This window comes from Aphelocoma coerulescens, chromosome 1, assembly GCF_041296385.1.
Source record: "Aphelocoma coerulescens isolate FSJ_1873_10779 chromosome 1, UR_Acoe_1.0, whole genome shotgun sequence".
Classification (NCBI taxonomy): domain Eukaryota; kingdom Metazoa; phylum Chordata; class Aves; order Passeriformes; family Corvidae; genus Aphelocoma; species Aphelocoma coerulescens.
In genome coordinates this window covers 32,454,452-32,477,080 of record NC_091013.1, presented here as the reverse complement: position 1 = coordinate 32,477,080, position 22,629 = coordinate 32,454,452, and the positions used below count along the sequence as shown (strand labels likewise).

The 22,629-nt window shown below is 38.1% G+C and overlaps 1 protein-coding gene across 1 annotated transcript in view; it reads left to right on the top strand.

Annotated features, from left to right (window-relative positions):
* Positions 1-22,629, top strand: part of ATP10A (ATPase phospholipid transporting 10A (putative)) — a 111,242-nt gene that overhangs the window by 82,066 nt on the left and 6,547 nt on the right. Inside the window, exons 8-16 of the mRNA XM_069006147.1 lie at positions 1,457-1,674; positions 3,144-3,338; positions 4,904-5,465; positions 10,778-10,881; positions 11,051-11,177; positions 13,376-13,560; positions 14,926-15,247; positions 17,181-17,257; positions 20,600-20,725. Coding sequence (XP_068862248.1) covers positions 1,457-1,674; positions 3,144-3,338; positions 4,904-5,465; positions 10,778-10,881; positions 11,051-11,177; positions 13,376-13,560; positions 14,926-15,247; positions 17,181-17,257; positions 20,600-20,725 — 1,916 coding nt within the window. The remainder of the gene's footprint in view (positions 1-1,456; positions 1,675-3,143; positions 3,339-4,903; positions 5,466-10,777; positions 10,882-11,050; positions 11,178-13,375; positions 13,561-14,925; positions 15,248-17,180; positions 17,258-20,599; positions 20,726-22,629) is intronic.

Below are 22,629 nucleotides of genomic sequence, written 5' to 3'. Positions count from 1 at the left end.
CAACTCCAGCTGCTTTCTGACAGCTAAAACATGTTTGGAAATTGCAGTGGATAGTGAGTGGGTTTTTGTTTGTAATGCTAGATACATTGAAAGTGATTGCATGCCAAACTCACCATATAAAATGCAAGATTTTTCTCAGGAAGTATTTTGAAATAATTTTTTTGTTTGTTTGTTAAATGCCTGAATAATTAATTTACATGCTAGTGAGTTTGTTAAATGCCTGAATAATTAATTTACATGCTAGTGATTTATCATTTGCTATTAGGAAAATCTAATTCGTTACACTGGAGAACTGAAACAAACTGTGCCACAAGTATGTAACTTGTACTGTATATCTGTAAAGTGTGGATTATTTTGAAAGCATAATGAAAAGCTTTTCAATGAATACATAATGAAGGAATAAATAGATACCTGCCTAGAGTGGTATTTGCCTGCCTAATGAATCACCCAGATTAATAAATGCCTGTGGTCTTCAGGAATGAAAAAATATGTTGTATATCAGTTAGAGCTAAACAGCCAGTCATTAGAGGGGCAGGATTCCACAGTTGTTTCACACCTCTGCTTTCTGTTTCCTGTTTGATTTCTGTATATTCAACTGCCAAGATTGTTTTCTAGCATTAATTGTTTTAGTTGGATTCTTCACTGAGGAAGCATTCGTCTAAAATATATCATTTGGAAAAACTCTTTCATTCTGTGTAAACCAGGAATTAGTCACTGCAGCAAATGGTGATAGGAATAAGTGTTGCTGCAGGTGAGGGTACCCTGGTTTTCATACTGCATGCTGCATTGTCCTGCCTATCATGCAGAGAGGAAGGGACAGACTCCAGAGTGGTTTTAACACTAGGCTAGCAGTCAGGAATCTGGGTTCATGTCTCCACTCTGCAGCAAATGGCCCAGACCTTAAGCAAGGCTTTAATGCTGTCTGTACCTCATCCTTGTGTGTAAAATAAAGGCGGTAGTGCTCTGTAGGTGTGTTGTTCTGAGTACATTGCAGGTGTCATTAACTGGTACTCAGTAGATGTGACATTTTTTCTGGAAAATACTTTATTTGAAATTCGTGTTGGAAATTACAGGAAAAATTTCTGGATTGTTTATTTCCTACTCAGATTTCAAGTGAAGACCAAATTATTTGGTTGATTTCATCAGGCAGAGCTGTAGAATAGTGTTCAGGGATGCACTGAGTTACTGCAGGGTCTAACTGCCTTTCAGAGAGAATGTGATGATAAGGGAGGCAGTGCATTGTGTTACATTTCTAATTATGTTGTCTGCATCCTCCATTAGATATTACCATTCAATTAAGACTACACTATATCTCCTGGTAATGGAATCATTCATTTTTACTGTGGAAGCACAGTATAATATTAAAATCAGATCATTTGGAAAAAAGTCACCTCTCCCTCTTTCTAAGCCACTTTTAACATATTCAACATCTGTCCCTTTTTATTTTTACTGATAGCCAAACGCTTAGCAATGTACCAAGAACCTGATTCTGAGGAAGAAGAGGCAGCCCCAAAAGGAGGAACTCTGTCCCAGCGTGACAGTATCTGTAGCCATCAGAGCATCAAAGTGATACACAGGAGCCAGAGCACCAAAACCCACCGGCGCACAGGTAGCAGAGCTGAAGCAAAAAGAGCAAGCATACTCTCGAAACACACTGCATTCAGTAGCCCAATGGTAAGTCATGAGAACTAAATGCACAGTGTCCTGTATCTTGTAATAGAACCATGTCCTGAAAAGGTAAAGAAATCTGTAGCGCATTGTGTGCCTCTTTATAGATTTCATCTTGGTGTTTTTACTTCTGTGGTCACAGCTGTTTGTACAAAAACAATCAAGTGTTGGCATAGATCTAATCTAAATGCCTTGTCTGTGGGAACAAGCTGGAGGTAAAGACAATCTGAAACGTTTGTTTTAGTTATACTTTGATTTTGAAGAGAAAATGTATGTCTTTTATCTGCAGAAGCTGAGAATAGCATTGAGGTGATGCTCTGCATATGCCTCTTCTTTTCTCTTTTGTCAGGGGATTTTAAAACTATCAAGTGCTGGGGTGGACACCACGTATTCCAAGTCTTAGATACTGTTGACATACACCATAGCATAGTTCTTAGTGTGTTTCAGTGGTTATCCATCGACTGCATGTGTTGTATTTTAAAAAGTAAACATCTTTACATTTCAAAATGTTGGTGGCTTTATGTCCTTACAACTTCATTTGGTTTGTTTTATACTGCTGTAATTCTGTGTAAGTTTTACATGAGATGAATGGTAATAAGAGGGGAGAGGAGCCAAGTCGTGTCCATTTAGGGGTTTTGCATTGTTGCACTGTTGACACAAATTCACCCTTAGAGCAAATTACAAATATAGACCAAGAAAGATGCTGTTTTCACTGGTGGCACTTCTTGATTTCAGACAGGAGTAAGCTCTTTTGATAAAATTCCAAGCTGCAGTTTTTATACGTGGGGTTGTGTGGTTGCCCATATTCATCAGCTGCTGTGCATCAAGAGATAAAATTCTGCTGAGAAAAGAGGCTTAGATCAGTTTATCTTTTAATCTTTTGTATCCTTGCCTCCCTCTGTGTTACAAAATACCAGGGTTTGCTCTGACAAGAATTATATTAAATAACTAGAAAATACTGATGAAATAGAGTTGAAAGTGCTCAGTGTTTCAATGTAAAAAACCCTCATGAATTAACTTCAAATGTGTGGATGGTTGTTGTTCTCTAACAAACAATTGAAGATGGTTTCATTTTCCTGTGCTGATGTGAAGCCAAACTTTAAATGTCATTGCTGTCTATTTTTTCCACACTTTTGGTCTCTGCAGTGTACCATACTTCAGTATTAGATAATAAATGTCTTGAATTAAACAGGAAAGAGGGAGAAAATTTAGTATGTAACCCTTCTCCTATCCACTACCTCCAAAGTAGATAAATATTGCTACTATAAATATTTCACATAATTTCTACCAGTAGGCTCACTGTTAACTGTTTATTGTCTAGAATGGGTGTGTTACAGTTCTCTCCACCTCTACTCTGTGGTGTAAGGCCACCACAAAACTCTTGATATTGACACTGCATTGGATGCCTTAATTGCTTGTTGCTGCTTTGGAAACATGTAGAAACACGGATATTAATCACTGGTATTTGTTACTAGGAGAAGGACATCACACCTGACCCAAGGTTGTTAGAAAAGGTGAATGAATGTGCAAAGCATCTAGAGGTCATGAGGAGCCATGAACAGCCATTATCCCATCTGAGTCCAGAACTATGTGACATATTTGACTTCTTCATAGCTTTGACTATATGTAACACAGTTGTGGTTACTGCACCAAATCAGCCCCGACAGAAGGTAAGGTAAAGAAAAAGGAAAAGAGAGTTCAGGCTACTTTTGCCTTGGTACTAATTTATCTTGTAAGCTAGGGAAATGAAAACCTCCTGTTCTAGTGAGAAACAACTAGAACGAGTTGTGAGATGACTCGTAGAACCACTGTGTGACTTGAGTGAGTTTAATAATGCATTGGCCGAATAGAGTATGTTGTCAGCTATTTCATTGGCCTCTGTGGCAAGATATGCTTTCATCAACAATTTCAAGATACTTCTGAAACTCTCCTGATTTCTTGTACTGTAACTTACTCATTTAATAAGCATAAATATACAAGTATGTGTGGAAACTAATTTGCAAATGTGCAAAACTTACCAGAAAGGGATATAAGCTGTCAGTGAATAAATATTTCATATGTATGGATTAAATTAAGAAAAAGCTGAGACATTCTTTAGAAGTCTAAAAAGAGAAACATACTTGAAAAACATCACTTAAAACTTTGAAATTATGTAAAAGATGCATCTTAAGCTCATTATGAGAAATAATGATCGTTACTGCTTAAATTGGCCTTAACTAGTGTCATTGATGAATGAGAATTTCAAGAACGCAATCCCAAGATGATCTGTAAGACAAAACTATAATGGAATGTAATATTAAAGCTCACCAGCAGCTGGAATTTCCATTCTGGAGAAAATTCTGCACTTCGCTTCTGTTCCAGATTGGAATAAAAAGTGAACTAGTCTGCAAAATTATGTGGGTTTGTGCCAAGGAAACATTTGGAGAATGCTCAGTTCTGCTGTTTCAGGAATGCTACACTGTTACACAATAATATAATATAATAATAATATAATATAATATAATATAATATAATATAATATAATATAATATAATATAATATAATATAATATAATATAATATAATATAATATATATTACTAAGAATATGCTATTACTATTAATACTACTGTATCTTTGGAACAGATTTGTTTGAACTGAAATGAATGATATGTCTGAAGCAAAATGGTTCAATGCTGAAAGAGACGGGGAAAATTACTTATCGCAACGTTGTCTTTGAGAATATTTTCAACATTAGTATATTCTCATTAAACTTCACTTAATATTTTCAACATTGGCATATTCTCACTAAACTTTACTTCTACAAGATACCACCCTTCTCAACAAAAAAATATTGCATTAACTTTTTTTCACTACCTTCACTGAATATGCACAAGGGATGACAAGGTTTCATATTAATGGTAGCTTTTAGTATGCACTGCTGATGGTGGTGGTGCAATATTGATAGACTATCCATCAGTCATATCTGAGGAGGTGAAAGAAGAAAAAAATGTTTTAATACATACATATGCTCTTTCACACACAGATACAATTTTGAAGTTCTAGTAAGTTTTTTTGTTGTTGTTGAGTCAGTGTTGTCCATTTACTTTCCTTTCTCAAAATACAAATACCATTACTTTTTGCTGTCAAAGAAATTTTATTCTTTATTTGGAGATGCTTAGACTGGCTATCAGTGTCAGAATTCTTGTACAGCTTTTCTTTGGCATTTGTTCATTGGTGCGTTTTGTTCTTCTCAAGGTTAGAGACCGATTTTTACTAAAATCTCCAGTAAAAACCATTGAAGACTTCATACGAAGATTCACTCCAAGTCGCTTGACCTCTGGATCTAACAGCAGCAGTTCATCTAGTCTAGCTACAAGCAAATCACTGCACAGATTTGGTTTAAGCGTGCTTTCATCTACATCTACGGATAGCACTTTATTAAAACTGGAAGAGAAGCTGGCATACTCTGCACAGATGAATAACAATGGCTACAGCTCCCAGCAAGGCAGGACAGCTGGGGGGAGTGCACCTGAGGAAGGAGAACTCCGTTACGAAGCAGAGAGTCCAGATGAAGCTGCCCTTGTCTATGCAGCAAGGGCATACAGCTGTTCTCTGGTTGGAAGGCTGTCTGACCAGGTATCAGTGGAGCTACCTCACCTGGGAACCTTAAGCTTTGAAGTATTACATACGTTGGGCTTTGATTCCGTCAGGAAGAGGATGTCAGTAGTGGTCAGACATCCTCTCACAGATGAAATAAATGTTTACACTAAAGGAGCAGATTCAGTTGTTATGGATCTTCTTCTGCCCTGCTCTTCAGGTACACCTCTTACTTACCTTTGGGGGGGGTTGGGAGGCAATTAGTTTCTGAAGATCTCACTGCCTTGTCTAGCAAGTAAACTTGCCTGCTTTCATTTGGTAGAGTGGCAACCATTACCCTTCTTTTATAATACTCTGTAATTATAGCAAATGTTCTGTAACTAATTGCTGGTTCCTTACCTCACAAGAATGAGTGAAGATAATTTCTGTAGAAGATCTCCTACTAGAAAACTTTATTTTAAAGGAATTTTTTGCAACTCTGCCAAAGCAATTTACATTTCTTTAGAAAAACCTGCCTGGCAGTTCTTGGACAGTTGAGTATTTTATATGAAACTGAAATACTTCTTATTGCTGCTTCCCTCAGTTTCATTTTTAAGTGCTTACGTCCTTTTGATGCAATATGTTGCATTAATCAGCACATTTATATTTATATTTACATTATAACTATAATGTTAAAGTGCAATGTGACTCAGTCAGCCATCAAAACAGAAAGGTTGTGGCAAAAGATGGAGAGATGCTGTTCAGACAAGGAATCTTGGCTTCAAATACATAGTTGACTAGTAAGCAATAGACATGTAGCTGTGAACATGGAATTTCCCTAAAGCATGGGGAATTCTCCAGCACCCAAATGTCCTAGGGAGCAGGGACAACCTTAAATAGCTACATGTAATCAGTTGGTTTCAAGAAGAATCCTGTAAGCTTTCAGAAGTTAGAGGAGACACAGGGGTTCCAGTTTGCATTAATCAGTTTGCATCTAATTTACTGTATTTTCAACACTGAATTTCATCCAGTGTTTAAAGATTACCCCAATATGAATGGACAGAGCCCCAAAGTGCTAGAGGTACTTCCCATGTTTCACTAATGCATTGACTTTGTGGTTACTTTGACATGAATTGGAGTAAAAAATTGTGAAAGGCTTACACTGTGTAGCTTTAGTTTAACGAAACACAGAAAAATGTTGGCATTAGTTTTCTGGTTACAGCCATATAAATCAAAGCTCAGCCAAAAATATCAAGAACTTGTCCTTAACTAACAACAAAGTATTCATGAATAATTTTTTAGCAAAGATCTGATATGACAGAAGGCATGTAGAGCATCTATGGAAACTTCTTTCCTTCCAAACTACTAATAGCACTGAAAATTTCCAATACCTAGGAAATATTGATTGCAAATTAGTTCTCAGAATAAGAACTAAGCATTTAGAAAAGAAAAAAATACTTTATGCCAAGTCTTAAATTTTTTTTGTCACCATATAACAGACAGTGTTCGAAGCTGCAGTGTCCATTCACAGTAGACTCAATGGATCAAGGAATTTTCAGGGAAATTTCAGGCTGGTCTAGAACCCACCTAGGTAAAAACAGTAAGGCCAGTTAGAAAATAAAAAATTGACGACGTTATCAGTGGTGATGTACGTCAGAGAAGAAGAAGCACAGTTCCTGAAGGTCAGTGTGGGAATGAGCAATGTCTGTAGCTGGACAAGTACAGATGCCACCATCATTACAAGCAAATGAATTGAAAGTGGTCATGAAATTGTGCAGGAGGTTTTTTGTTTTGGTTTGGGCTTTTGTTTGTTTGGGGTTTTTTTAGCCCAGATTGAACTATGAGTTCTGGTGTGTTTTGGTTTTGCAAGCAGTTCCCCTTTTTTTCTAGTCTTCTTAAGCCCCTCCCAGCTTCAGTAATTCTGTGAGTTTCAGCAGATCTGTCTGAAAAAACATTTGACATTTCTCTTGAGTGTCTTTCACACCTGGAACTGAATTCACTGTCTGCCTGCAGTATCCTAGTGTCAGTGGATGTAGAGGAGGCCTCAAAAGATTTATGCCGTGGCTGTTATCCATATTGTGGGATCTGTCTTTGTTGTCATCCAGTTCACTGGTGATGATGGAACATGAGTGTGAGAGGAGATGTAATGCTACGAGAATTCAGTCATTTATCATTTCAAGGAAATTACTAAAAAGTGAAAGGACATGACAACTAATCCCAGAGCTTGGTTTTTGCTCTCTTAGTGCTTCAGGGACATGTGAACTGCATGCTAGTCAAGTGTGTGTCTTGAGACTTTTGCCCTTAGACTGAAGGATCAAGGCATGTCTGTAATCTCCCAGCTCAGACATCACATGACATGAAACAAAGATTCCTGTTTTGGAGGAAGAGTATTTTAGAATATGACATGAAAAACAGCCTAAAATCAGAAGCAGAAGTATTATGTTTTAGCTTCCTTGTGTCTTATAGAAAAGTATAAATCATCGTGAGCTTTGAAATTTAAAAAGATTATGAATTGACTCCATTTGCTCTGCTTGGATATCTAGTTAAGACTGTGGAACCTGGTGTATTCTGATAGCAAACAGATTTCCAAAAGCCTTGAAATTATTCCCAAGAGTGTATTGCTTTTACTTTATCTCAACAGTCACTGTGTTCATAAATAAGAAAGTTACTGTTTGAGTCAATACCCAGCTAACACAGGATCTGTGAACGTAAGTCATTGAGAAAACAATGACTGTGCTGGCTTCCTGCAGCTCAAGATTATGGAAAGAAATGAAGAAGCAGAAGGCCACTAGCTCTCTGTCTTTCTTCTGGAGAAGACTTCCTTGCTGTTTTTTCACTGACATGGTGCGTGTGGTCACACTGCTCAGAGCAGACACTGCATCCCAGCTAAAAAGAATCTCCACAACTGGGTTTTGTCTGCAAGAGATTCCTTCCCCCCTTCTAGCTTCTGAGCATGAGATAAATCTCAGGGTAGGACTGATGAGGCACATGAACAGATAAAAGGGGGTTTAGCTGTCACTGGTACGCTGGTGGAAGAGCGACATGCTGGAACTGAGAATTTGCACAGAAATTCTGTAGTATGCACATCTCTACTTGTAGAGAGTTGCTGTCTTTGTTCATTGAAGGAGGTATGAGCATTTGACATTATGATTACTGCATTAACACCTGTGGTATTCAGACAGATCTGAAGTGATTAACACCACTTAACCTTAAAGGGATAGAAACAGCTTTTGATGTGATTAAGCACCTATTGAAGTTTGCATCATTTGAAGTCAGTGAGCCACTGAAATAGCCACTCTCATAAGACAATTTCATGTGGGATATGCAAAAAATATGGCATTTTTCTCTAGAATGTTAATGTATCACAATAAATTAGGAAGAAGGCTTACCTGCTTTATTGTTTAAGTTAAAAAGATGGCTCACTAATACAAGAAACCTCAAAGAAGGTTTGCTGCAGTACTTCTCCCAGAAGAAAAAATTCTTGCGTTACGCAGCAAAGTCACATGTGACATAAAGGTTATAACACACTAATGGAAAAGTAGCTAAGTGAAACTGTATTAGGCTGGTGGTTCCTTATATGCATATTTCCATATATAATGTCAGAAAGGGCTTTCCAATTGCAAATAATACTTGTAGGGATGTCCTTCGGGAATAATATATCTATATTGTCCCTTTGAAACAAACAGTGATAGCATAGGTAGTATTAACAGGTAGATGGACAGGCCCATGAGAATATTCCTACCAGTCAGTATTCACCACATGAGCTTAATCAGAGACGGAACTGAAATGAACACGTTGGAAATACACAGTCTTCAGAGAGTCCCTTGGGAACAACTGCATATGTATACTCCCAGCTTTGCAGACCTAGAGAGGATAGAAGAGTCTTTAAAGGTGAAAAAATAGCTTTACAGTGAGTAAAATGTTCTGATACATGGTTGAGATAAATGGAACAAAAACCAGAATATTGGGATTCCAAACTCACAGTTCCCTTATTTTGACAAAATCAATACGTGTGTGTTTGTGGTGGAGCATCTGAATGCCCAATTACATACTCTGCTGCTGTATAAATATGGAAGTGCTGAATGCTGTGTAGCTTTATAGACAGACAGATATATATATGTATGCAGTCAACATATAGCAGGATCAAATTCAGTATGAGTGCACACTGGGTAAATGGGCACTGAAAAGTATAAACTGTAAGATACTTATGCCATCTAATTTATATACCTGTATTAAGTGCTTAATATAATGGTATAGTGCCCACAGGCTCTCAGTATGGACGTGAGCACACTCAGTGCTGAATTGAGTACTTAGTAGGTCTCTTGAGGTGCTCAGAGTGAGGAGTGAGGAGTAGGTCTCTTGAGGTGCTTCTGGTGAGGAGTGGTCACCTGACTCAGTGACTGGTTACTGTGCAAGTACCAGTAACTCAAATATTATACTTCGGAACAGCTCCAATTACAGAATTATATCCTGAAATGATTCTACATCTCCTGAAAATATTCAGACTTTAGTAAAAAAAGTGTATCACATCAGGGAATAGGAAAACCTGCCAGAAGGTACCAGTCATTCTCACTCAATGGTTCCAATCTAAAAATTTACCAGCTTGTACGTTTACTTTAGTGCTAACCTTGAAATTCATATTATTTAATATTACTACTGCAGTACCTTTTTCATGAACTTGTCTTTATCCTAGATAATAAAAAAACTGCATTATTGCTTGTTTTTAATTTTTGGAGACATCATTTCATGTAATAAGAACAAAATGTGCTGCCATCATATTTATTACTCTATGTTGATCACAGTGAGCACATTGCACCAGTCCCAGCTCAAGAGAGAAAAGAAACAGATGCTCACTCCTTGTTTTGAGTGGTTACACATGGCTTTAAGTGAAGGGTAAAGCTAAGTGGAAGTTTTGCTGATGCATCTGAGGTAGAAGCTAGCTGTGAGGTCTGCAAGTGCTAACTCTCCTCTAAATGAAATCACAGTCATACCAAGAACTTGGTGTGTTGATTCAGGCTGAGAGGAAGTATCAGTACAGCACTAACAGACAAAAGGATCTTCATGCACTTAGATACACACAACAGAGCACTGTTTCCACTTCTTTCAAGATACTAGCCTTGGTGGAAAACTGAGTGCTATTTTTAAGTGTAGTTTTTCTGCACATGATGAGCTGTGGAGAAGCGGAAAAGCATTTGCTACTAGTGTATTTAAAATCATACTTCTATTTCTGACAGCATTGTTTGCTGTGAAGATTATCATGATTTCTCAAAATATTCAGGCAAAAGAAATACTTAAGGAGTAAAAAAAAAAAAGGTCTTTCTCACGTACATTCGCAGTGACTTTTTTGAAGAGAGGACAGAAAAGAGAACAAAAAGATATTTTTTTTTTAATGGAATGTTTTATTTGAGTTTCCCAGGAAATATCAATAGCTCTTTAAAAGTATCAGTTATAAAGTGCTGGTACAGTAAGTACTGTATAGAAGTTTTTATTCTCTGAGGCAATTCAGCTGCTGTTATTTTTCAATGAGTAATTTATGTTTTTATTCTTATCTAGATGACCCTCGGGGCAAACATCAAAAAAAAATCCGAAGCAAAACCCAGAATTACCTTAATCTTTATGCTGTAGATGGGCTGCGGACCCTCTGTATTGCAAAAAGAGTAAGTAAATGCAGGCTTTTAGTTTGCTTTTAAGCAGTCTTGACAAAGATTACTGAAGGTGTTTATTATTTTATTGTTCTTGATTCATAACTTCTTTTTCATTTTATTCAGTAAAGGATGAATGCCTTTGCATCATGTTGCCTGTGCCCTAACATACTCTTTGTAATAGGTTCTCAGCAAGGAAGAGTATGGCTGTTGGTTAAAAACTCATTTGGAAGCAGAATCCTCTATTGAAAATCGGGAAGAACTTCTGTTTCAATCAGCACTGCGGATAGAGAAGAATCTGCATCTGCTAGGTAATGAAATGAGAGCTGGACATGAAATTAAAATGTAATAAAAATTCTGAAAGCTTGGCTATGAAATCCGTTCTTTCCCTTAAATTGTTTCTGACAGTATAGAAATTGGCTTCCGTGGGACTTTATCATGGCTGTCATGTGCAGCACCACGAAGGAATAGGATATAATTAACATAAAAGACATACCCTGTTTTCCTTGCTCCTGCCATAATTTTATCACTAGTGAAATAAGTGGAGTAATACCAGGGATGAATTTGACACAATATCATAAATGGGAACTGCCGCTCTAAACAAGAGAAGGATTTGGCCCAAGCTGTCTACAGAATTTCATTAGCTCAGTGCCACTTTAACATGTCAGAGATTTCCATGACTCCAGGGACACCAGAGACACGCATAAAGCAAAGCTCATAGACTGCATCTGTGAGAGGCATCAACTTTCATATACATCAGGTTCAGCACATGCACTCAGGGCCTGTGTATTCTGTGCCAAGGGTTTGCAGTTAAAATCAGCGTATGTAAAAAGTATTGCAAGAGCTAAGTCATAGTCTTTTGAGTTGAGATGTTGAAAGCACTGGGATTCTAGAATGTACGTATATACACTAGTACTCCATGCATCCAACTGCTTTCTCTGGCAAAGAAAGTGGGACAGCCATAACACTGTTGGAGAAAACAACCTTCACTAATTGCCAGCCTGCTTGTCTCTGGGAGACAGATCCACCTCACCCAATTTTTAATGAATTTACTGCAGATCTCCAGGGCTCAACATATAACCATATAACATATAACATAAAATGGAGAGTCAAAAAAAATATAGTTCATTTGGTCTGACTTAGATATCCACTTTAGGATTAGGTGAATAATGCCCTTGAAGTGTCTGGTTCTCTCCCCTGACTTAAAAGGGGGGCATGAGTTGCCTAGTTCAGCCCAGAGTAATCAAGATCTCACCATGGGTGTACCTGTTGGCTCTGCCTGCAGTCTGAGGTGGAAAAAAGAAAAAAAAAAGTGAAATTGAGCTGCTAGACAAATAAGTGAGCTCTGGCCAGCAGTAAACTATCAGTTCAGTCATTCCCCAAGAAGCTCATACTGTGGTTTGTAGTTTGCAATGATCAGTCATCATTAGGTTGTGGGAATAAAAATTTAGTCTGGAATATATTTTTCTTTGTTTGGATAGCAGTAGCTTTCCCAACACTGCCCTAAGAATGTGTTTTCATGTAAATGACTGGGTGCTCAGACTTAAGTGGACTTCTATTGTTAATTGGGTTTTTTTCAAGGAACAACCATAGGAGTAATAATTAGCTGAGAAAAGTTGATTTTGTTTTTCTTCTTGTTACAGGTAACTTGCTTGTCTGTCACTTCCTCATTTGCTAGTAGCAGGGCTTGCATTTCCTCACACTGAAGTCTCTCTGACATTCAGTAGAGCACTGATGTAGCAATGGTGACACTGAGCTTGGTCCTGAGTGGCTTTTTGCCACTTTTCATATATATGAAAATCTCATCTCAGTCAACTGATTCATGTAAGCATAGAATAGATACCCAGTGTCTAAAAAACAGGTAGAAAGATGCACTGAAAGCATGAAAATACACATTTTACTCTCACATCATGATCAACAGATTTATGATTTATTCTCTGCTATATCTCATTTGGCCACCACTGTCTTTCTGCAAGAGCAAGGAGTAGCAACAAGGCATAAAAAGGTTTATGTCTGCAGCTTAATATGCTGTTGCCAAGATGCAGTCCTGCTGTTATTCCCCTTCAAGAGAGGAATTTCTTGCGACCCACTCTCTTCTCATGGAGAAAAGGCAGCTAAGACCCTTAGGAACTGAAAAGATCTCCAAGAACCAATACCTTCTCTAGCAACATTGAGCAGAAATGATGCAGATCTAGAGCATAGAGACAATCAGCCTTGTGAACCTCTGGGACTAGGAGTGGCATCTGGTTGCTTTTAAAATTTTGAATTCTGGATTTGTTGTTTATTGTTGATGCAAATGTTTACCACAGCTACTTTCCTCTCTTTCTTCCTCAATACCCCCAAAAAGCTGCCCAAATCTTGTAAGCATTGGTAGTTTAGCTGTTTCCCAGTAAAAGTGACTGCTGGTTGTTTTGGGGTTTGGTTTTTCTTAAATCTAATCTTAAAATTTCTGGGGAACCCTAAGTGTTCATTTAATATGGAATATTTTGCGCTTTTTTTATGTACTTAGGTGCAACTGGCATAGAGGACCGTTTGCAGGATGGTGTTCCAGAAACCATTGCACGCTTGCGCAAAGCTGGGTTGCAGATTTGGGTTCTTACTGGAGACAAGCAAGAAACAGCTGTTAATATTGCATATGCCTGCAAGCTACTAGATCATGATGAAGAAATCATCACTTTGAATGCTGAATCACCAGTAAGCAGATCCACTATACAAGTTTACTAATGAACTAGTTTTGCTCTGTTTTCAACTTGTACAATTTAAAGTTTGATGGCTTTTTTCCTTTTCCTCTTTTTTTTTTTTTTCTTCTTTTCCTGCTTCATCTATAATTTTCAGGTAGGACATGTCTTTGAATACTTTTCAGTGAAGGATGCTTCTAAACCTTAATCTCATCTATCATAAACATACTGAAAACATGTAACTGTGTATAGTGAACTCCACATGAATGAAAATATGCCATAGCAGCATTAATCAGTGTCTTCGGTATGCATTCTCGAAACATCCCTAATTCTGTTTATTGGCACTAATGGGTCTAAAAAGCAACCTGTTATTAAAACATGTTGAGAAAGAAAGCAATTGATAACCTATTGAGAATTTGTGCTTTATTTTAAGCCACTGAAATGTAGTATTTAGATAACTCAGTCATTCATGTTTTCTCAGGTGGCTTTTTCTCTGGAGAGAGAAGCAATATTTAAATTCCGATGCTAACACTGAGAGGCAGAAAACTACATCTACAGTAATGCCTTGCTTCCTAACAGAGCTTTTCTAATCCTTCTGAATTACTGATCTTTCCTGTGCTCAACTTTTTGCAAGCAGTCACAAAGAGTTTACTGATACGGTCTAACATACAAGGAACCAGACTGATAGTGCTGTAGTCCTTTTATGGGGTGATAAAATTGGACTTCAGATCAGCAGAGGAGAGGTAGGCCATCAGTATTCAGTTCCAATTTCTTTCAAAAAGGAAGAAATGATAACAGCATTTTCCATTCTTGGATGTATCAACTGAACTGGTAAATTAATTTTCTGTGGTTTTTCTTTTTAGTCATACTTTGCTGTAAGACCGATAGCACTTCTTTTGAATGCTCATGTATTCTCACTAACATCTTCTAGCTGAGTATGGCTAGCAGAGAGATTTCAGCTTAAATAACCTTTAATTGGCCTTTAACAATGCATAACTCTTTGATCTGAGTTGTGGGCGTATACATGGTGTTCATCACCATAATGGTGTTCATCACCATAGTTAACTGGTACCAATTATATATCATTTCCCAGCACTGTTATTCTGAGAAGGAGCTAAAAGAAATTAATTTAGCGTACAAAAGTGCATGTTAAAGAAGAATTAGATTTTAAGCCTTTCTACTCTTTTTTGTTGTCATACCTTGTGCAAGAACTAAATGTGTTCAGAACAAGTAGAAAAGAAGATTATTAGAAATTAAAACTTTTAACAGTGCAACAAATAATACATTCCCCACATTAGTTATGCCTAAACATATAGCAAACAGAAGCCTTTGAATACATGTTCTTTTCTCTCAAGCATTTGTATTTTGAATTTTTTTTCAGGAGACATGTGCTGTCTTGCTGGAGCAGTGTCTGCAATGCGTAGAGTCTAAATTTTCAAACAACACAATAGACGGAGCTACTGGAAACATGACTGTTGGGTTCACCCCTCTCTATCCACCCTCTTCCTCTGTGCTTTCCAGCTTGGGCCTAGTGATTGATGGAAGGACTCTAGCTTATGCCCTGGAACCCATGCTAGAAGATAAATTTCTTGCACTGGCCAAGCGATGCCGTTCAGTACTGTGTTGTCGTTCTACCCCACTCCAAAAGAGCATGGTAGTGAAATTAGTCAGAGACAAACTCAAAGCAATGACCTTGGCAATAGGTAAATATCTCTTTAAACTAGCCTGATCTGATGTATACTGTGTCTTGAAAATTCTGATTTTTTTGACATGCAGTAGGACCCTCCCAGCTGCCTCACAACTGAAACAGTCTTCCAGTTTTGTCTGAAAACATGTTGGACAATTCTAATATATTTATTTTAACATATTTACTCAAAACCAGGATAGAACTCCGGAGTAGTATTTGGGATTTCTTCCTACAGAAATTAGGTAATCAGGACCAGTTATGCTAAGAGATTTTGACATGTCTGAACACAGCTGTGAAGAACTGGGTTATCTGATGCTGTGCAAAACACCATTTTGCAGTCACTGTATTACACCAAAAAAAATTTGTGCTTATTGCTGTTTCATCTGATCATGCTTAAACTCAAGGTTCTGTATTTATCATCACAAGTCAGCCATACAGCACAGGCTATGACTTGGCCTTGTCATTATAGAGAGTGGATTTACAAGTGGTATCATGCCAACGTTTACACTTCTTCCCACCTAATCACTCAATTAGCAAAGGGGAGACTTTGCAGTCAATCTATCTTAAATTTGACACGATCTTCCATGTTTCTATGATTCTTACACAAGTCAACCAGCTCTTCTTTCCCTGCTTCAAGTTTAGGTTCGTGTTTCATTAGAAGATACGATTTCAGCATACACTGTCATAAATACACTTGCTTTCATCTACCTGTATTGGTTAATTATAGCTGGAACACATGTGGGTGGGACCTGCCCATGGGAAACCCTAAGTACATATAATAATTGCCAGATTTGTGTGACATCTACATCACCAAGTACATGCTGATTATCATAATCTTTATGCTCAATATATCTAGCCCAGATATGCCTCCCTCCCACTGAATTTATATCTTTGGCTGTGGACATAATCATTTGCATATGTTGTAAAATACATCTGGCTCATTAACTTGAATTATCCAGAACGCTTAAAAACACTAGTGGAGACTGAGCAGCTTGTATTTTCACTCTTTCTGAGTATCTTGAGCCTATGGGTTGAGCTCAAGCTCCTGCTCTGGCTTAAAGACTAGCTGTATGCCTCCTCCCTTTTAACCAACATGAGCTAACTTGGGGTTGTGTCACACACTCACAAAGACATCAGCTTTGTCTGGTGAGTGGATACTACTCTTACATGTGCCAACAGCAGGGAAACTGGTGAGATGTGGTGTGCACCTCAGCCACTGAAGTTTAAAACTACATGTGTTGTCATAAGCCAATACAGTTTCATTTTCCACTAGTACACTGGATGTAAATTTGAGGTTAATAAGTAGATACATATCTCATTCTGATATCCTGTCTATGGCACCTATCACTTGTGGTATCGTGATTGGAAGCAGAGTAGTGGGTGGTGGCTCTGCAGCCATTCCAATTAAATCTACCAGTCTTCGGTGTATTAAAGATCTCGGACTGGTCAACCCTACTCTCTTGACTTTTTCTTTCATTCATCTACTTTTTTAACTTTTTTTAGTATTTTTAAAGTGTAGACATCTTCACTGGCTTTAGGCCTTCTGGGACATTTAATTCTTGGTCATACCTGATTGCAGGCAGACTGTTAATCAGGAAGCAGAAGTATTGGGAAGCTCATTCTCAGCCTTCCACTGTTTTACTATTAGTGCAGTTCAGGCCTGACACCTGAATTTTAGGTATAACTAAAATGAGATGGATTTGTTTTATTGTTACTTTCCTGTAATTTAAAGGTCTACAAAGATCTGAATGTCTTGGAAACTTTGCAAGCTTTGAACCTTATGTTCTAAAGATGTATCGTTTTCTACCGCACATCTCCCTTACTATACCCAACCAACACTTAGTAAATGTCACTCTATACTCAACCAACAACTGTTTTTCCTTTGTTTTGTTGCTGCTAAAAGTAGGTGGTCTACTAGTGACAGCAAAACTGTATTCTGTTATCTTTAGGTGATGGTGCTAATGATGTCAGCATGATCCAAGTGGCAGATGTTGGTGTGGGGATCTCTGGTCAAGAAGGCATGCAGGTAATGTTGCTCATCCAGTGGAATGCACTCCCATGAGGGGGTGAAACAGACACTTCCTATAGGTCAAATTGTTCAGACTGCCTCTGGATAGTCAGCACAAATAAAGAAAAAGCAGCAAGGTGTGCTGAGGAGTCCCATTTGTGTGTTATAAGGGCTCTTTCAACTTGAGTTTGAGCTCACAGTTGTTCTCAGATCTGTGATGCATGTACACACACTTTACCTTCTCAGAAAATTGAACTTACCATATCCCTTTAAGCAATATGATTAAAGAAATAATTAGCTAAATACTTGTTTACAGGAGGAAAAAAATCTCAGTTATGCATTATTTAGGAAATAAAGGTTCATCTTATTCTGGCTTTTATTCTCCTCTCTCCTGTATTGCTTGGGTATACTTCTGTGGAGTGGCTGCACAAGCCAGTACAACTGACGTAGCTTATTTGCATGATGTGGTGGTGACCCTTAGCCCAGCCACCCACACATCTCACTCACTCAGCTTATTCAGACAGCAAAACAGAAATTGTGGCCCTTTGCAGAACCACTGCTCCTACACCTTATAGTAAGTTTTGGTTTTGGCCACATTTCCAGTCACAGGGAATAGCACATTGAGGGTACTTGCCTTGTAGTCTTCTGGATGTGTTCCACCCATGATTACTGCATTTGCCACTGTAAGAGGCACTTCTCTCATCCCCAGAAATGATGTATGTATTATCTCAGCCTCCTCTACTGCTAGTGCAGATCAGTTGCAGTGTTAGGACCAGACGTGGCAGTAAGACACAGAGAATGAGGAGGATACCTCATTTCCACAACCTACCTTGTATTTGGGCGGGCTGATTGCATGAGAAAAGAGAGTAGCTGAGTATATGTCAAATAGCTCTGTTTGAAAGTGGGAAGTGTTTCCATCCTGAGGACCGGAGCAGATGAGCATGCTCCTTAACTTGGTTACCAGTGGGTGGTTCTCTGACCCAAATTGCATTTTTTGCAACACTGGCTGGATGCTTTGCTCAAAAGGGAAGAGAGGCCTCCTTCACACAGTGCACAAGTTGGCTATAGAGTTTTATTTCATGGGATTTCATGAATGCTGTAATTTATTTGGGTCAACACCCAAACTTAGGAAACAAAAATTAAAGTGAGCTATGAACTTGGGTATCAACTTTATGCATTTTCTGACTGCAGATCAGCAGAGACTAGGACAGGTCACTGGAGAAAAGTCAGTAGATATTTTTCTTCTTTATCATACACTTTTCAATGTGTATGAATCTTCAAATTACTTCTGCATTGTCACTCTGCAGGCAGTCCAAGCTTCAGAGAGCTCAGAGAAAGCTGGTTTTGTGGGCTCCCCTCCAAACCTGTCAGTTCAAAAAAGTCTGCTGCAAACTTCTTCAGTCTTACCACCTCTTATGAACTTACCAATAAGCTCTTGTCATCTATGTATTAATTCAGATCAGTTTTTTCCTAATGCAGACATATATTGCTCATAGGATTTTTTTTTTGACTCCTTGCCCCTTTATGCCACTTTCAGTTGAGCTCATACACTTACAATAACCAGTCCTCAAATTCCCTTTTGCAGTGTATTCAGGTCTGAAAGCTATTTTCTCATTAACTCATTAAACTACCTGTTTTTTTCTAAATGAAAGTTCAACAGAGTGGAAAATGTTTATAGAAACCTTCCCTTCCTGCAAGTCCTAAGGAACCACACAGACCTCTTTACTATAAACAACTGTCAGAATCGTACACACGCAGGTACTCAGAAGGCGTTGAGCATTTAGATGTCTAAGACAGCAATACTGTCTGATTTATTTTCTTTCCACATTCTGTGGAAGCATGTGGAGCTGGAAGAAAAAAAAGAAGTAAAATGTGAAAATCAAGGGGCTATTTTCAGACTAAGTAAACATGCAAATGTAACTGGATAACATATCTTTCTCTCTGTGTTCCTCACCATCATAAAAATGGAATGAAAAAAGAAAAAAATCGTGACACTTCTCAGAGTGTGCTGAGAAGTACTATGTTAGAAGCACAAATGAAGCTAACGTTTTTGTTTTGACATTGGATAGGCTGAGATGGGGTGGAGGACAAGGAAGCAGACATAGCATAGGTCTGTTCTTCTCAAACTGCAAGATAGCTGTATGTCTGCAAGACAAATCAGACTTCTGTGCAGGGAGATTATAGCAAGTGTGTCTCAGTACCTGAGAAATCCTAGGATGTGTCAACATACTAAAAAGTGTCTCAGTCCTTATATATATATCTACTGCTTAAATTGCAATGCATTCTTACACCTTCTCTTGCATACTGTTTTAGAGTTTATTTTGATAGCTTCTACAAGCACTTACATGGGAAAAACTGAGCCCTTTTGATGTTTTACCAAGAAAGAGAATTAGGAAAACTTAAAAGGAAATATGTCTCTCATTTAAAAATACAGACAAAATATACCCATCAGAGTGTAAGGAGGATATTGCTCCTTTGGAGGTTTCCACCTTTCCTTCTGTTTTTGCTGAACTGAATTGTGAGAGGAAAGGTGATACCAAAATAGAAAATTAAATGTAAAATAATATTAACTGAAACCTTAGTGTGATCCTAGGCATAAGGAAAATCATGAAACAACCATGATAACACAAGTAGGTCTCATCTAGATGTACAGTACCCTGAAATTTAGTCAGAATTAGAGAGAAACTGTATGATTCATTTTGTCAGTGTCATCTGACAGTCTGCACAGTCCCAGAGGACTCTCATCTAGTGTGATTTTTTCTCATACACAGTTATAGAAAATGTGCGATTTTAAAAAACCATCAAAATATTGATATCTCAGGACAGCCAAAGTAAACTTTATAAACCAGTCTGCAAATAAAATTAAAACTAATATTTTTATTGTTTTGTCTTTTGAAGTCGAATAATTATGATGCAACCACTTAATTGTGCTGTTCTTATCTTATTCTCTGGAAATTCATTTTGCCCTGTAAGTACACTGTAGTTTTTACAGAGAAAGATGTTACAGCCACCAAGATCTTCATACATGGACCCTGAGCCTTCATGCTCGTGCAAGTGCAATTTCCAGCCATTCTCCCACCTCTTGCTTTTTGTTGTTTCTTGTCACCATCTGCAGTGTAGGCTGTAATCTCGTCTGGGTGAGGACTGGGTTGTCTTGCATGTCCTGCCAAGCTGCTGCATTTGCTCATGGGTATTTCAAATCCATGCAGCAATAGCTGCATTTCATAAGCACTGTCATGAATTTAATTCTTCATGAGTACAACTTCCACTGACTGTAGGAGTTGAGAAGATGACTAGATGCATTGTTAGTGTTAGAAGTGGTGCTTTACAATAATGATTCCAACCTTTGTTTCATTAAAGGCGGTGATGGCAAGCGACTTTGCAATCCCGAGGTTCAGGCATTTGGAGAAGCTTTTGCTTGTTCATGGCCACTGGTGTTATTCCCGACTCGCCAACATGGTGCTGTATTTCTTCTACAAAAATGCCGTAAGTGTTTGACTTGGCAGCTTTATGGCACCACATGTTTCCAGGGTTTATTTTGTGCTAAGTGAGCATTAGGTCAGCCTTCAAATGGTTTATAAATAAGCTGCAAAGAAATTTGTGGAGCTGAAAGACAGCTGGCTGCCATTTGCAGAAATACAGGACCCACTCCATAACAGCTACAGTGTGCTGCTGAATGTGCAAATTAGGTAACACAAATAACAAGCCCTGCTAAAGAAAAGTTTCTTTATAGATCAGTTTTGCAGAATTTAGCTGGCTGGATACAGAAGTCTTCAATGCCAAAGGCATCCAGAACTGGTCCCAAGTAGCAGTTGAGCGTGTTTTCTCTTCCTGACTGTATCTCATCATTGTTTATGAATCACTGTACATATTTCCTAGTGACTTGAGATAATTCGAGTCCTCTCTGTATCTCAGATGCAGAGACTGGGAAGGCTTTTTTCTTGATTTATGTCACTCCCAACTAATAAAAGAGTTCATTAGAAAGGAAGCACACAGTGGTAAAGAACAGATGACGGGTCTGTGTTTCCTCCCTGGTGTATGAAACAGGACTCAATCCAGTACTGGGCATCGAGCCAGAGGCAACTCAACTCCTTGGCCTCAACAAAGGCTCTTTGCATTGATCTTGGAGTACAAAGATGATTGATTGAAAACAGCCTAACAAGGCAACCAAGAATACCACCAGCTGGGTGGGACTCACTGGCAGGCACATATATTTGCTCACTTGGCAACAGCTACAGATCACCCTGGGAGTAAGGCATATGAAGAAGCAGGTAGAAGAGGACAGCTAGAGCACTCATACCTCTGTTTGCTCCAGAGGGCAATGTATGAACTGTGTGCAGGAGACTGGATTTTTTCCCCAGTATCAGAAAAAAAGTGGGTTTCAGTTTTTTAAAAGTTGCTTTCTAATTTTAATCTTTTAAATTAAAGTAACGCACATAAGACACTCCAGCAATCAGCAGCCACAGATGCTGTTTGTACATCGACACTTTTGTTCAGCTTGGGTAAAATCTTCCATTTTCTTTGGTACAACTGCCCTTGATTACAAGTATTATTTCTCATGCCATTTTTAGACATTTTCACAAGCTACCGCCTCAAGGCTAGAAACTGAAGAAATCTCTTTGTGTTGGCTGTGTTTTGGCAGCCTTCATAGCTTTCTGAGAAATACTTGTTGCTTCTGACTCTAAAATTGTAGTTGGATATCCAGCATATAGACATGAATATGTCTGACACAGTGCCTGCCCTTAAGGAAAGATTGTTAAAAATGGAAAGATAGGAGCACCTGAACCTTTTGCAAGGAGGCTGTTCTGGATGATTCTCCACAGAGAGTCAAGATAGCTACACTGCAAATGTTCTGCAAGTTTTCTGTTTCCTCAAATGTTTTTTCCCCCATTTGCTCATACTATGAAATTTTCCATTCTCTACTAGAACCTATCTAATATAAAATTTAAACTCCACATTGCTGCAAAAGCCATTTGGAAACTCAAATGACTTATCCAAGAAGATGTTTGGCTTCGTGGAGATGATAAAAATGCAAGTAAAATACAAACTAAGACATAGCATGACTGGAAATATCTGAGCTTGATGAAAAGGCATTTCATGTAAACAAAATTTTACCTGCACAAGCATGCTCATCTTCTTCCCTTTATACTTTGTCTGTGCAAGACAGCACTGAACATTTTTTGACATATGCTTCATTCACTGAGACATTCTGTCTGGGGCCACATTTATAAAACAGTCTCATCTAGCAGGGAAGGAAAGGAAACCTTTTTTATTTAAAACATTTATGTAAATTTGTTTTGTCTTTTTCAGAGGGGTAATACACAGAGGCAAGAGAGAACATTTGAAATAAAATTTAAAACTTAATACAAAATAAACTTTTAGGAGAAAAA